Source organism: Mustela nigripes, chromosome 11 (genome assembly GCF_022355385.1).
Source record: "Mustela nigripes isolate SB6536 chromosome 11, MUSNIG.SB6536, whole genome shotgun sequence".
NCBI lineage: Eukaryota > Metazoa > Chordata > Mammalia > Carnivora > Mustelidae > Mustela > Mustela nigripes.
In genome coordinates, this window is record NC_081567.1 from 30,152,221 (window position 1) to 30,168,159 (window position 15,939).

Here is a 15,939-nt window from a genome sequence, read left to right on the forward strand (position 1 = left end):
AGTCTTCCCGTCTGTCACATGGGGACAGCGACTGCCCAGCTCCAGGCTGGGGACAGGCTGAAGAAAGGTGATTCCTGCAGAGCACTTAGCATGAGGCTGTGTGGGTACTGACTTTCTACACTGGTTACTTGTTGTGTGTTGGAACTGCTGCTCTTTCGTGGGGCGAGGGAAGCACAGATTGGGGGGCTGGGGGGGCTGGAGGGGTGAGATGGTGGCAGATGGAGAATCAGATTCGCTCTCCTGACCTGGGACCTCTCTCTGACCCCCTTCTGGTCTGCCAGGGCCTGGGTCTCCCAGCAGGGACGCAGCTCAATGGCTCCCTGCGAGCCACAGGTGGAGAAGCAGCGGTGTCCGGGGCCCTCGCATCGCCCGGCCAGACCGCGTCCCTGACCTTGGTGGCGGCCGTGCACCCATCGGAGGCCACACTCCGAGTGAAGCTGAGTCACACGCTGCCCACGCTGCGGGCCATCCCCCCAGAGGTCTTGCTGAGCGTCCAGCTTGGGTGGGCGGCCGGGCACCGGCTGGGTCTGGAGCTGCAGGCGGGGGCCTGTGAGCTGCAGGGCGGTGGCGAGCTGCGCCTAGACCACGGGCTGCACTGGTGGGTGCTGGCTGAGAGCTCCTGCGAGGCCCTGCAGGTAAGGGGTGCTTCGGTATGGAGGGGGGGTAGGCCCCACAGTCTCCAGGGGGCAGGGCGGGGCCTTCTTTTCAACCACTGGAGAAACAAGAGAGATTAAACCCCAGGGGAAGGGACTCGTCAAATACTTATTGAGCCCACTCTGTGCCCTGGAAATCCAGCCATGAACCAAGCAGAGGTAAATGCCTGCCTAGGGGAGACAGGCAACCCCAGGCATCCATCAGCGAAGTGCAGACTGTATCAGTTAGTGGTAAGGACTATGGGAGGCAGGAAGTGGGAACGGGGGTATGAATAACAGGACACACACTGCAATTTTTAAAAGTTAGTCAAGATTGGCCCCAAAGACAAGACAACATTTGAGCAGAGACTTGAAGGAGAAGAAGGAGGAGCCACGTGGCTATCTGGGGAGAGAGCCTTCTAGGCAGGGCCAGTGCAAAGGTCCTGAGGCAGAGCCAGAGAGGCAAAGCGTTTGCTAGAGCCAGGGTCACTAAAGCCTTTCTCTAAAAGGCCAGAGAGTAATATCTTCAGCTTTGCAGGTTGTGTAGTCTCTGTGGTAACTACTCAGCCCTGTGGTTACAGCACAAAACACGTATAAACAATAAACACACAAATGGGTGTGACCATGTGCCAAGAAAACTTTATTTATAACACCTTCCTTTGCTGACTCCTGCTGTATGAAAAGCACAGGAGGTGGGAGAGCGCTCAGATTCAGGATCCTTTGTAGAGGCTGAGACAGAGGACTGGCTGGAGGTTTGGGAGCGGGGGTGCGAGAGAGGGGGCAGGGGAGCAGGGCGTCTCCTCCGCTTGTGTCCCGTGTGTTGCGAGGGCTGGGGTTGCCAGTGCCTGTGACGGGCAGCACAGTGGGAAGAGATGGGCTGGGGAGGCGTCCCCGACCCAGCTCCATCTTGGACGTGTTAAACTTGCCAGGGCTGTTGGATGCCCAGGTGAAGCTACGGGGGGCCGCTCTTGGGGTCAGGAGCTTGGCTGTGGTCTCTGAAAGCCAGGGGGACTGGCTGAGATGTTAATGGGGTGGGTGTGGACCCGGGCAGGGCATCAGGGAGCGGCTCTGGGTACCAGCTACCAAGGACAAGCAAGGGGGGGTGAGAAGCCCCTGGGAGGAAGGCCTTCCAGGGAGGGGGAGGGGGTAAGGGGTTGGAGGCTGTGTCAGGCAGGTGTGGGTCTCAGCAAAGCCCTTGCTGGCAAGGCCATCTGGGAGGCCAGGAAGCATTAGCCTGAGACGTGGCTCTGCCCCCTTGTCTCTGGGTGGCTTTGAGCAAGTCATCGTTTCTTTCTGGGTCTCCGTTTTATCACAAAATGAGGTGTGAAGACCCCTCTGCTATCAGGATTAGTTAAAACGGCAGACACCCGCTGCCCAGCACGGCCCAGTGGGGTCTGGAGAATGGACGTGTCTTTCTCTGCCCCGTGCTAAGGCAAGGAAGCCTTGGAGGGCTCTTGCGTGTGCTGGCAGCTCTCTGGGAGAGCTGGGTCTGCCCCCGGAGGGGAGAGGCAAGAGGAGGAGGGCTCTCCAGCTCCTCTGGTTGTAAGATTGTTGGGCAGGTTGGTCCACAAGACCGGGTTCTCCTCCGGCCAAAATCAGATCCCTGGGGATTTGGGAAGGGCAGGGAGGCAGGAGGGGGAAACTCATTAAACAGTGGAGAGAGCCACAGCCGGGGGGCCCTCGGGCACTTTGAGACCGTGATCAAAGCCACAAACCCTGTCCTAGAAAGACGTTCACATCCCACTGGGTGAACAGTTCGAGAGGGAGGTCTTAGGACCCCTGATTGAGAGCCCTGCTTTTGTGTCTCAAAACCTCTCCAGGCCCTGGGGGTCCCCGGCCGAGTCAACAGCTCCGGGGCCGTCGCCGTGAACTCCATGGCTGTGGACGCCCGGGTGCTAGTCGCCGTGAACCACAGCTTGCTGCGAGGACTGCTCACCCTCAAGGCTACCGAGGTCAGATCACGGGGGTCGGGGTGCCTGGGGACACCAGGGAAGGGGTGCTGAGGCCCGAGGAGAAGTACCGGGTGCTCTCCTAGCGCCGAGATGGGAGCCTCGGGACCCGTACGTGGAGGCATGAGGCTTCCAACAAGAAGCCCCACAGGCTTCCACTTTTCTCTTGCTTGTTTGCTTTAAAATTAAAAAAAAAAAAAAAAAAAAAAGTCTTATGGAAATGTAACAGACATGACAGGGAGAGGACAGAGATGAAAAGTACTCAGTCTGGTGGCATTTTCACAGAGCAAATGAAAGTGCAGAATGTGACCAGAACCCCAGACGCCCCACTCGGGCCCCCTTCTTCTCACCGGGCACACCCAGGAGCCCCCCACCCCCATGCACGTTCTTGAATGTCCCGTCCGTCCGCAGAAGCCCGCAGCGTGTTCCTTTTCACACCTGCCTCCTCTTCAACATGTTTGCACGGGGCACCTGGGGGGCGCGGTCGTTGGAGCATCCGTCTCTCGGTTCCGGCTCAGGACCCTCTCTCGGGGCTGTGAGTTCGAGCCCTGTGTCAGGCTCTGCGCTCAGCGTGGAGTCTGCTTAAGGCTTTCTCTCCCCCCACTTCTTCCTTCTCCCCTCAAATAAGTGCATCTTTTAAGAGCCACACCAAAAAACCATTAGGTTTGTGAGATTTCCTGCCTTGTTTTCGATCGTACCTCATTGCCGTATAGTATTGGACAGTGTAGATGTATTACAGGCCATCTGTGTTTCTACCCATTAGCTTTTGGGGGCTGTCATCCTCTTACTGTAGATCTTGTTAATTAGTCATGCACCTGTTTTTATTTTGTTTTAAAAATTTCTATTGTAAAATACATATAAAATTTACCATCTTGGGATGCCTGGAAGGCTCTGTCGGTTCAACGTCTGCCTTCAGCTCGGGTCATGATCTCAGGGTCCTGGGATCGAGCCCCGCATCAGGCTCTCTGCTCAGTGGGAAGCCTGCTTCTCCCTCTGCCTGCCACTTCCCCTGCTTGTGCGTGCTCTCTGTCTGTCTGACAAATAAATATGTAATTTTTAAAAAAAATTAACCGTCTTAACCATTTCTAAGTTGAACGTTCAGTGGTCTTCCTACCCATGTTCTTGTGCAGCTCTCTCCACCCTCTGTCTCCGGGACTGTCTTCCTACTGCACAACGGAAACTCTATCCCCATGACACAGCAACTCCCCGTTCCCTGCTTCCCCCACCCCAACCCCTGGCAACCGCCATACCCTTTTCTGTCTCTTTGGGTTTGACTACTCAGGGCACCTCCTCCAGGTGGAATCACACAGCATCTTTCTGTGACTGGCTTCGTTCGCGGACCATCATGTCCTCAGGGTTCCCCCACATTGTCGCTGCTGTCAGAGTGTCCCTCCTTCCTTAAGTCCCAGCAACGCCGCGTGGTGTGGACAGACCACACCGTGTTGCTCATCCGTCCCCTGATGTTCAAGTTGTTTCCGACCTTTGAGTACCGGGAGCAGTGCTCCTAGGGCCACGGTTACGCAGATCTCTTTCCAAGACCCGGCTTTCAATTCTTAGGGACGCAAGCGTCCAGTTTTTGCCTCTTGCAAATAACACTGCCTCAAGCTCGCTGGTATGCCTGTGTTTCGGTGAACACGGACCGAGCGGAACCGCTAGATCAGAGAGGGTGTGCGGGCTCAGCCCCGCCTGCTTGATTCTCTCAGAGCTCGCCGGCCTGCCCGGAGCTGCCTGGGAAAGTCGCTGACCATCACTTCAGTAGACAGAGCGTTCTTGCAGGGCTTTCTTCACACCCTTCTGTGGGCATCATCTGAACGTCTCGGGAGGGGTTTTTTTTTTTGGTTTTTTTGTTTTTTTGGTCTTTTATTTGTCCAGATGTTTTTCTCTCTGCTACATCCCAACCTGCAAGGCGCGTCCTTCTCCAACAGTCTGTGGGTCCCTCCCTCAACCTTGCCGAAGCCTTTCTTTCTGAGGTTCCTTTCCTCCCCCGTGAACTTCGCACTCGCCCCTTCCTTTCTATCAGGCATCCCAAAATCACGTTCGCTGCCTTTGGTGGGAATTCCCCTGACTGTTCTTCTAGGGTGCGGTAGACAACAGGGTGGGGGAGACGGGGCTTGATTTAATGTCTGAGTAGTTTATGCTCCCCTCCGTGGGGGACTCTGGCCACCTACCAGGCATGGAGTCTGTTTCTCTGCCTCCTTTGCAGACCCAGCGGGAGGTGGCTATGTTGCTGGTACACAGCTTCCCCCAGCCCAGCCCCTTGGGCCTCCCAGCCCGTGTCCTGCTGGATCTGGCCACCGAGAGCCACGGGCCGGGCTACAGACGCACCCTGCGGGTCCAAGTCGACGACAAACAGGTGTGGGGCTCAGCAGGCCGGGCCTCTGGGAACTGGGGGGGGGGGGGGGGGGGGGTTGGGGGGGTCCTGGGGACAACCCAGCCCAAGGCCCAGGTCTCACAGTCGTCCCCGTGGGCAGGTCTCGGAGGAGTTGACGTTCACTCGGCAGCCAGAGCACGTCTCCCTGTCCTACACGCTCCGGCACAACGTCCCCGTGCTGCGGACTCTGTGGCGGGCGGACAAGCTGAGCCTGCAGGTCAGCCTCGGCGAGCGCCGGTGATCACGGAAACTCGTGCGTGCGTTTGTGCTTTCGTGCATTCACTCAACAAACGTTCTCGGAAGTCGGGTGGATACAAAGGGGAGGTGGAACAAGGTTCCAGACTTCCCTCTGAGCCTCAGTCTCCTCATCTCGATAGTAGGGAGAGGGCTCCTCTCCCTAGCCTAGCCACGTGCCCCTGGGTTCACAGCCTCCCTGTGGACCGAGTGCGTGTGCTTGACCCCACTTTTTAGCCTTATCCACCTGCTCTCAGCCTGGGCATTCTGCGCCGGTGTCTCTCTCTGCTGCACGGAAGCTCCCCCCTTTCTTCTTCTTTAGGCCCCACACGCACAGGTCTGTATACTTGTGTCTCTCCCCTTGGAGGCGGATGGGCTCCTGGCTGGCCCAGCCTGGCCGCAGACGCGGATGGTGTGTCCTCCCAGATGTGCCCGGAGCCCGACCCCTTGTTCCCCACCTCCAGCTGTGTCCTCTGCTCCAGGCCATCTCGGGTCACACCCAGGTTCCAGCCACCTAGCTGGGCTCCCGCCTTCACTGCTGCCCCCTCGGGTCTCCACCCAGAGTCGAGCCCCTCCACGTCCAGCCTGGCCCCAGAAACCTCGTGCAGGCATCTGGTGCTGTGCCCTCTCTGAGCTCACCTGCCGGGGGCTCCCCGCTTGCTGACTTCCCTCAGGCTCGCTGGCCCCTGTACTCAGGCTCGCCAGATGTTTCTTCCCTTCGATGCCCACCGCCCGCTCCTGGCCTCCCCAGGTCTTTGCACACATGTCCCCTCTCTGGCCTTCCCTGAAGATCCCTGCCCTGGCCCGTGTCTCCCCCACCCGAACCCTCTGTAAAGAAGATGGCTTTGCTTCTCGTCTGCCACTCAGAGCACACATGGGTCCAGACGGCTGGGGACTCCCCCACCCATGACCCATTTGCTAGTGCCCCCTTCCCTGCCCGCGGATGTGTTCAGCCCTGAGCCCTACTTGAGGGATTTTCACGGGCATTCATCCGGTGAGTGTGCTGGATCCTCACTCGCCCCGCAGCCTCTCCTCTGCTCCCTGAGGACAGGGACCGGGGGCTGAAGTTTCCAGCTTCTCACCAGGGCTTGGTCTTTCTGGGGAACCCACCGAGAGTCCCCTCAGTAGAACAGAAAGCACTGGTCTCACCCACGAAATTCCAAGGGATTGAGGAGCTCCAGTAAGACGCTCCCCTCTCCCACTCACTGGGGAGCTTTCAAGGGCGGGAGCTCTGGGTCAGGGACGGGGATCACAGACCAGATGTGGGCAGGACCCGGGGACAAAGGCATAGATAGCTATGCCTGTGTATTTCTTACTATCTCACATGCTCCCCGATTGCTTTCTCTTTTCCATCCTCTTTCCGTCTGGCCCGCGATGGCTTCTACCTTGTCCTGGTCTGTCTCCCACAGCTGGCCTCCAGGCTGCACGGCCCCAGCAATCCCGTGTGTGGTGCACGACGCATCTCTAGGTGCAGGACAGGGCCCGGCACTTAGTAGGCGCTCAGCCAGCATCACCGAAGAGCAGGACGGCACTTCCTGCTTTGTAGAGCCGCTGACGCCACGCAGCGAGGGGCTTTATGCCCCTGCTGGTCGCTGCTGCTCCAATGGGGGGCAGAGGCCACAAACTCAAAGTCTTTGGGGGCCAGGTAGAGAGCTGAAAATGGGTCAGGGGGCTGCTTGGGGACATAGAGAGCTCGTGCCTGTTGAAAACCTTCCAAAGCTATGTTTTATTTTGCAAACATTTTTTATGATAGTATAATATATTAATGTGTTACATTTTAAGTCTTTTTAAAAAAATTTTATTTAATGGTGAGAGAGAGCACAAGCAGGAGGAGTCGCAGGCAGAGGGAGAAGCAGGCTCCCTGCCGAGCAAGGAGCCCAGCGTGGGACTCGATCCTAGGACCCTGGGATCATGACCTGAGCTGAAGGCAGACAGCTAACCCACTGAGCCACTCAGGCGTCCCCCATTTTAAGTATTTTCAAGCATTTTCAAGGGCACCGGGTCTGTTCATAGTGGTGTGCCTTGGTTCTCTCATTCTAGAACTTTTTTTTTTTCCCCATTCATTCCAGAGCTTCTTAACTACCCCACACGGAAACCCTGTAGCTGCAAGCAGCCATTCCTGGGCCAGCACACCCCACCCAGCAACATAGCGCATGTCCCCTTGCTCTTTCCTAAACTGAATCCTGCAAGTCGCGGGTCTCGGCTCCCCACCCCCCACCCCCACAGTGCTGTGGGTCTTTGGGAGCCGGAGTGAGCTGGGCCGGGCTGGCTATCTCTGCTCCCCCGCGAGCCACCCTCTCCGGTGGGTCATTCCAGGCCTCTGTGGACGTTCCCAGCAGCGGCTCCAGCTTCCAGCATTCCGGACGCCTCTCGGCAGGGCCCACGTCCGTGAACTACTCCGTGAGTGGCCGTCACTGTACGGGGCACCTGCAGCTCTCTGGCCGGAGCGAGCACAACAGCGTGACCCTGTTGCAGGCCGGGCTCCCGGGCCAGGCCCGCCTGAGCGCCAAGCTGCAGACACACGGTAAGGCACCCAGCGCCCCGCCCCAGGACCGGAGGGCCGGTTCCCCCCACCCCGGGGCCTGCTCGCCACTCTCAGAACCAAAGGACATCCTTACCCTTAAAGCCTTGGTTCTGGGGGGAGCCTGTATTCCTTTCCTAGGCTTGCAAAGATGTGTCCCCTCTACAGTCCTGGAGCCCAGGTGTCCGCAGGGCCGTGCTTCTGCCGAAGGCTCGGTGGGGGGATCCTTTCTGGCCTCTTCCAGCTCCAGGAGGCCCCAGCCGATCCTTGGCTCGTGGCCGCCTCTCTCTGATCTCTGCCTCTGTGTCCGGGCCTCTTCTCTTCTTTTAAGTGACCCCCGTCACTGGCCGAGGGCCCTCCCTACTTCCACAAGACTGCGTCTCGACCTGATCCGCTCTGCAGGGCCCCCATTTCCAGATAAGGCCCCATTCCATTGGTACTGATGCTTACGGCTTCAACATGATTTTTAGGGATAAACAGTTTAACCTCTAATGGAGGGGGTAGGTAGTAAGAGCTCGTGTTGATGGGGTGCTTACCATATACCAGGCAAGCTCTCTGAACACAGAAGCTCAGTGAGCCTGCTCAGCCATCCACTCAGGCCAAGGGACGCTCGAAGCCCGTAGTGGGGCCTCTGAGCCCTCAGGATCCATACCCTCTGTTCTCTCACCCCGTCTTCTGGCCCCTGCTCATTTCACTCCTTGCTAGTCTTCAAACACATGGGGCTTGGCTCCTGCCTCAGGACCTTTGCACAGGCTGTTCCTCTATCTGGGAGGCTCTTCCCCTGCACGTCTGCTGGTCTCGATCCCTCCCTGCCTTCAAATAGTTTTCAAGTGTCCTCTCTTCAGTGAGGGTTTCCCCACCCAGCTTATTTACTGGCATCCCCGCCTCCCTCGAGCTCACCCCATCCCTGGTCCTGGCTTGGTCGCTCTAACATCCTGTGTGACTGACTGACTCAGGACCTTCATTTCTCATTGCCTGTCTTCTGCCCACCCCACCCTAGAATGCACTCTCCACAAGGACAGGGATGATTTTTGCCTGTTTTAGAGAGTGGAGCCTAGTAGTTATTCAGTTAATCTGTTGAGTGAATTCGTGAGTATATGAGGTAGGGGTTAGTCACTGTTCCCATTCTGCAGGGGAGGAAAGGAAGCTCGGAGTGGTGGAGTCACTTGCCCCAGGTCACACAGCCTCAGAACTACGAGATCAGGACCTGAATCCAGGCAGCGTGGCTCCAGGCCCCCCTCTGGCTATCCCCTGTGTAGAATGCAGAGATCAGGAGCCCTCGGGGCTCCCCTGTCACTTGGGTCATCTTCTCCTGGCCTCAAACTTTTCCACCCTTGGCTTTGAGCCCCCTGCGAGGTGACTGGGTACTTGGAGCAGACAGGGGGACTGACCTCACAGACTGCTCCGAGGAAGGGCTTATTGGGGACATGGGGTGTCAATGAATGGGACGGTCATTCCAGGGTGACCCAGTTCCTGGCCCCTGAGAGGCCTGGCGTGGTCACCTGCGGCCAGGGAGGCATCTCCCCTCCGCACGGCTACCCACGTTCAGCCGTCCCAGCCCCTCGGTGGGGGGCGTTCTCTGCTTGGCCTTAACATTCTCGCTGTGTCTGACCATCTGAAACTTCCCCGGGCTTGGGGACCGGGGCTCCTTCAGTGTGGGCCCCTTCCTCCTCGGGCCCCACACGTAGCAGGGGCTTGGGGTTGAACACCGCCTCGGAAGGAAGGAAGAGAGCCCTTCCTGGGACCTGTGTGTCCGACGGGCAGGTGTTCTCCGGGGTGTTCTCTCTCTTCATCGTGGCGGGGTCACTCGGTGGGCTGGCTGGGCCCACTTTATTGATGAGGAAATCGAGGCTTAGAGCGCCACCTGCCCCGATGGGCCCAGATGGCAGGTGAAGCAGGTATCCCGGGCAGGAGCTGTGAGCTGCAACAAGCCCACCCCCGCCATCCCCGCTGACATAGGCTAAGGTTCGCCTCTGTACCCGGAGAGCCGCTTCCTACTGCAGCAGGGGGGATTTAAGTCCCAAAATAAGAAGCATGAAGCTCCTGGAATCGCCTTTCCCGGAGGGTCCCATGGAGGCCACATCATGGAGGTGTGGTCGGGCTGGGAGGCAGGATCCCGGAGGTTCCCCGGGTGCGTGGGATGGGCGGGGACCCTCCATCCTGGGCCGGGTGGGCTCCAGGTCAGTATCATTTGATATCCTCTGCATGTTTGATAAACCCGGAGAGACGTGTTTATTCGTCTGTTTCCCCAATGCCTGCGATGTGTCTGGAGCTGTGCCAAGTGCTGGGAACAGAGCAGGGAACAGACTGACGGTCCTGCCCTCACGGGGCTGACCGACCCCAGGGAGGGAGAAGGAAGGGTCGGGGGGTATTTCAGGTGGGCTCTCAGAGGTGTTATCTCAGCAGCAATCCTGGGGAGAGGAGCTGACCCGGCCGCGCTCATCGAGGGGACACCACCTGGCAGATGAAGTCCCAGAGGCTCTTGAGAAGCAAAAGCCTTGTCTGGCATCGGTCCCACACGCACAGGGAGGTGAACCAAGCCCCCAGCAGCCTGTGCCCTTCTCTGCCCCTAGAGACCCAGACCCGGGCCAGCGTGGCCCTCCACGGAGGGGATGGTGCTATCAGCGTGGACGCGGCAGCCCTGGTGTCCTGGCCGGCGAACGGCTCCCTGGAGCTGCTTGTGAACGCCAGCCACGTGGCTCCCAGTCTCCGGAGGCTGGGCCTGCCCTCGACCACCCAGGTGAGGAGTAGGTGCACCCCCAACCCCGCCAGGCTGGGCTCCCCGCTAATTCCATCCACTTCGTCCTGTTCCCCAGCATGCAGGGGACCAACCATGGGCTCGCCCAACAGATGTCCTGCGCTGTGTCTCTCCAGCACTCGACAATTTGTAGATGCTGGAAGCCCCCGTTCCAGGTGCCCGCCCTGTGTGCTTTCTGCCTTTCTGCTCTCGCCCTCGAGCCAAAGCCCAGCTTTTGCTGTTGGAGCCCCTGCTCCATGCTCAGTGCCGTCCAGGGGGTTTTCCATGGCCTGATTCCTTTCCTCCTCCTAATGCCCTGCGAGGGGCAGGCAGCATAGTTCTTAAGAACCCCAGCTCTGGACATCAGATCCCAGCTCTGACTCACACGGCGTGCTGTGTGACCTCAGGCAAATTCCTTAGCCTCTCTGTGCCCTCAGTCTGTTCCTGAAATGGGGATGATGGTGGTACCGACAACATGGGGTTTGGGAGGATGAAGACAGGGGTGGCGTCTGGTCAAACAGATGCTGTAGAAGCATTTGCTGCTGTGACGACAGTCCCCGTCGTCCCCATCTGTGGGATACACGTGTGTATGTCACCTACTCAAGGTCCCCTAGCAAGGAGGCAGCAAAAGGGACTCAGGCTGGCACCTGGGCCCTTTCCCACGATGCTCTCCCACCTCTGAGAAGGGGAATCTGCTGTGGTCTCCTGAATGGGGCCAGGCCCTGGTCACTGTCACTTGGCTGAAGGTCACCTGTCCGGGCTGGGCTCTCTGGCTGCCCATTCCGGAAGCTTCATTCGCAACCTCTTGTTTCCGGTGACCAGCGCTGCCCTGCCCCCACTGCCCTCTGCCGTGTGGAGAGCCCCGGGTAGCCCTCATGCAGTGGGTCTTTGTCCTTGGTCACTGTACCCCACAACAAAGCAGACCTGGTTTCGCTCTCCCTCACCTCCTCTAAACCACCTTTCCTTGGCTTCAGGCCAGTGATGGGGAGATGTGGGGGGGGGCCCATTCTTTGCCGATGTCTGGGGTGTGGGTCTGGTGGGGTGCAGCACCGGCTGCCGGGGGGGGAGCTGCAGAGTGGGGCCAAGGCGGGTCCTCGGGCCCGCTGCACTGCTCACACCTCACGCCTGCCCCTTCCACAGCTCGTGTTCCAGAAGCTCTGGGCAGAGGAACAGATGCTGTCTTCCCTACGGCTGACCTGCGATTCTCAAGCCAGCCTGGTCCTCGACGTGCGTGGCCAGAGCCAGGAGTTCCGGTGAGGGGTTCTCTGCAGCTCTGGGGGTCCCCTCTCCTCCCACCAGAAGAGGGGGTGCGGGGGAGACAATCAGTGGAGCCCTGCTGTGCGCTGACCTCCAACCCCCAGCACCTCCTTGACCCCTCCCCGCAGCCCCACTGCCCAGATGCGGAAAGGAAGGCACAGAGAAGCAAAGTAACTCACCCGAGGTCACACAGCTAGTAAAATAACCTTGACGTTCAGGGATACGACATGGACGAGGACTTGGTCTCACAAGTGAGATGCATGCTAGGCCTCAAATACAAATTAATAATTATTATAGCTCTTCAGCGTGAGGACCTACTGGCTGCCTGGCCCAGCGCTCAGCGGCCTCGCACGTGTATGCGTCCGGGGCGAGGGCTGCCTGGCTCTAGGAACCACACGGGGTCCCTGAGGGGCATGAGGAAGCCAGCTGGGAGCGGTCTAGACCAGTGGTTCTCACCTGGGGCAGGTTTGCCCACCCAGGGTCACTTGGCGACGTCTGGGGAAATTTCCGGTGGCTTCTGGTGGGCAGAGGCCAGAGACCGTGCTAACCCTCACCCAGGGCACAGGTCGGCCCGCGGCCATGGGCCTTCTGGCCCAAGATAGCAGCGCTGCTGTGGAAGAAGGACCAGAAGGGGGCAGCGCCCCACGGCAGCAGCAGTGGGGAGCCCCAAGCACCCCGGCCTGAAGGGCCACGGTGAGCACAGGGCTGCCAGGGGTGAGCGCAGTTAAAATCCTGCCGTCCAGACCCCACGGAGGCCTCCCCTGCCCAAACCTGAGCCAAGACACTCAGCCCAGTACCCCTGCAGCCCTTTTGCTGAAGGGGAAACTGAGGCCCAGAGGTGCTATATCCCGCATGCCAGAACCAGGTACGGGCCAGGTGGGGGTCGAAATGTGGATCATCTGGCACCAGGCTGTGGCCCTAACCACAGCCCTGCTCGGCCCTCAGGCCCGGGGCACGTGAACGGCCCTGCCTGGGTTCTGGGTGTGTCCGTGGATCTCCTGTCCTCTGCGGGTGGGGGAGGCTGGTCTGAATCCTGACCCAGCCCTGGGCGCCCACAGGCTGGCCTCAGACACTCTCCTTGTCTCCTTCTAGGAAAGAGCTGCAGCTGTCCGGCCGGCACAGCCTCCCCGCCCTCCTGGGCCGCTGCCCCCGCAGAGCCTCAGTCTCAGCCAAGGTAACTGTGCCCAGCCGCCCCGAGCCCTAACTGGTTCCAGAGGCCCTGCCCGTGGTGGGCGGGGGCCGTGCCGCCCGGGCCCCGGCGGGGAGGGCTTACGCATCCACATCTGCGTGCACAGGCCTGCTGCAGGCCCCAGGGGGCTGCCCCCTGAAACCCCTGGCTCCAGCTTTCTCAAACATCCCCAGGCTTACATTCCTGGGCCAGGCCCGGAGCCCCCAGCTGGGCCCACAAGACCCTGGGGAGTAGGGGAGGCCTGGCGCCGCCTCACCCGACCTGGCATGCTGCCTTTGAGCCGAGCCCCACCGTCTCCCGGGTGCCCCAGCTTCTTCTGATGGCCCAGTCTTCCTGCATATCTTCCTGCCCTTGTCCGCAAATCCTTTCCCCGCCTGGAACCCCCAGGACAGCCCGCGGCCATGCATCTGGCTTGCATGTAGCATTTGGGGGCCCTGGGGTGAAGGTAGGGGGTTGACAACAGGCCCAGGCTGGCAGCCCCCCCGCACTCTGTTGCCATGACCTGTTTGCCTGTCTGCTCCTCTTCCCCAAATCAGGAGTGCCCAGCATCCGGCCCAGGGCCCAGCACATAGTAGGTGCTCATGAAAGATGTTGGCTAACGAGTGAGTGACTGGTTGTTACATTCGCCCAGCTCCTTGCTTGGTTAGCCCCCCAGCCACCCAGTTTTGTTAACTGCCCACCCTGCGCAGGCCCGCTGCCTTTGTTCCCAGAGCACCTACTGTGTGCCTGGCACTGCCCTAGCACGTTCCCACATGGTTTTAGCATTTCCCAAGCATCCCTGCCACCTGCATGTTCCGGGGTCTCTTTGTTTCCCCCCCCGGTCTTTATTTTGAAGAGTTTTCAACATATAGAAAAGTTATTTTAGGACCGAGAACATTCCCTAGTTGTTAATAACCTGCCACAACTTTGTTTGTACTTATCTGTCACATATCTTCTTTCTCTAGTCCTACACATGCCCACGTACATTTTCCCATTAAGGGACGATATGGACATGTTTCTGGGCACATACCTCTTTACTCCTACATGCTTGGCTGAGTGGTTCCAATGACAAGGCAATTTTCTTACATAACACAGCATAATTAGAAAATTCAGGAAGTTGAACATGATGTAGTCATGCTGTTATTTAATATACGGTCCCTAATCACCTTTCCCAGTTGCCCCAATAATGTTCTTTCATGCTGAATTTTTTATTTGTCTGTTTTTCAGTTTGTTTTAAACCCAAGAGACACTTCAGGATCACCCAAAGAATTTAGTTGCCGTGTCTCTTGAGGGAGTTAATCTAGAACAGAGGTCTGCAAACTTGGACTATAAGTAAATGTCTTATCCTTTAAACCCAGTACGATCTCTGTTGTAACTGCTCAGTGCTGCCACCGTCACAGAAAAGCAGCCATAGACAGGATGTAACTAAACGGCCATGGCTGTGTTACAATAAAACTTTATTTACAAAACCATGTGGTGGGCCGAATGTGGCCTAAAGCAGACCCCTGAACCAGAAATTCTTCTACCCCGTACCTAGTTTTCCCCCATTGTTCCATTATTAAATGTTTTAGACCCTGGAAAATTAAAGCAATTTTACAGTGAATGTCCACGTTCATTTACTCACCCCTGTTCCACTCCACTTGCTTTGTCAGCACTTGATCCTGAATTTTTGACACATTTCAAAGTAAATTGCGGGTTTTGATAGATTTTGCCCCTAAGAATTTCATTGTCTTTAACCACCTTTAAAAAAAAAAAAAAAAAGATTTTATTTATTTATTTGACAGTAGGCAGAGAGAGAGAAGGGAGGAAGCAGGCTCCCCACGGAGCAGAGAGCCCGATGCGGGGCTCGATCCCAGGACCCTGAGATCATGACCTAAGCTGAAGGCAGAGGCTTTAACCCACTAAGTCACTGAGGCGCCCCTTTAATGACCTTTAAAAAAAAGATTTGAGAGAGAGAGAGAGAGACTCTATGTATGTGCGTGTGTGCGCATGCCCACACAGGGAGGAGGGGCAGAGGGAGAGGGAGGATCTCAACCTGGGTTCACGCTGAGCACAGAGCCTGGTAAGGGTCTCAATCTTAGAACCCCGAGATCATGACCGGAGCCAAAATCAAGAGTGGGACACCTCACAGACGCCGCCACCCAGCGCCCCAGTCCTTCACCACCTATAAGAAGTCACACGTTGACAATTTTGAAATGTCCAGGCACTGGTTTTGCAGAAAATCCTCCATGTGGATTTGTCAGACTCTTTGTTCAAGATTCAGGGTGACCGAATTAGCCTTGACTGAGGTCAGACCTATCTGCGGAGCTGTTTAAGAATGCCTCCCCAGCCTGTTTGCGGAGGTTCTGTCTCTCCCAGCTGTCGGTAGGGGACAGAGTCTCTGTGTGTAGCTGGCGCCCTACCTGATTCTGTCACGTAGCCAGTCTGGAAGAGAGCACACTGTCTGGTACAATTTTCACATCGACACATTAAGGAAGTGTCATCATCCCAGTGTATCGGGTTAGAAAGCAGAGACTGCGGTGGTGAAGGACCTACCCGCTGTGACGGAGCGCCGGAGCCCGCATCTGCTGGCTAGCCCAGCCCGTGCCTCGTTCCTTGCGCTAGACTGCCCCCTGCCGCCCACTGTGGTAGTGCAGCTGGAATTCTTGCCCGATGGCCGGTAGCTGTCTTCCAGCCGGTGGGACAGCAGCTGGAAGGAGGGGGAGGTGGCTGTCATTGGCCTACACCGAGGCTCAGGACCCTCCTTCCACCAGATTTCAAACAGTCCAGGAAGCCGCGGGTATCTGGGGCCACAGCCTCCAGCCTGGAGCCAGGATCTGCAGGAATATGCCATCAGAGACCAAGGAGAAAATATCTCACCTGCTTTTCTTCTGGCCCAGCTACAGTACTTGGAGCGTGAGGCCGAGAGCACGGTTTTCTTCGAGGGGGAGGACCATCATTTCCATGTGGGCACCAGGCTGCTGACGACAAAGGCCAGTGTTACCAACATCATCAGGCTGGAGCAGACCTTCCCCCAGGTGCATGGAGGGTGGCCAGGGTGGGCTGGGGGAGGGCGCTCCGGGGGCAGCTC

The 15,939-nt window shown here is 57.9% G+C and overlaps 1 protein-coding gene across 1 annotated transcript in view; it reads left to right on the plus strand.

Moving 5' to 3' along the window:
* LOC132027311 (uncharacterized) overlaps window positions 1-15,939 on the plus strand; it is a 134,777-nt gene that overhangs the window by 90,665 nt on the left and 28,173 nt on the right. The window contains exons 46-54 of the mRNA XM_059416064.1: window positions 282-635; window positions 2,453-2,584; window positions 4,785-4,934; window positions 5,053-5,169; window positions 7,503-7,710; window positions 10,281-10,447; window positions 11,585-11,697; window positions 12,794-12,875; window positions 15,749-15,886. Of these exons, the coding sequence (XP_059272047.1) occupies window positions 282-635; window positions 2,453-2,584; window positions 4,785-4,934; window positions 5,053-5,169; window positions 7,503-7,710; window positions 10,281-10,447; window positions 11,585-11,697; window positions 12,794-12,875; window positions 15,749-15,886 (1,461 nt within the window). The remainder of the gene's footprint in view (window positions 1-281; window positions 636-2,452; window positions 2,585-4,784; window positions 4,935-5,052; window positions 5,170-7,502; window positions 7,711-10,280; window positions 10,448-11,584; window positions 11,698-12,793; window positions 12,876-15,748; window positions 15,887-15,939) is intronic.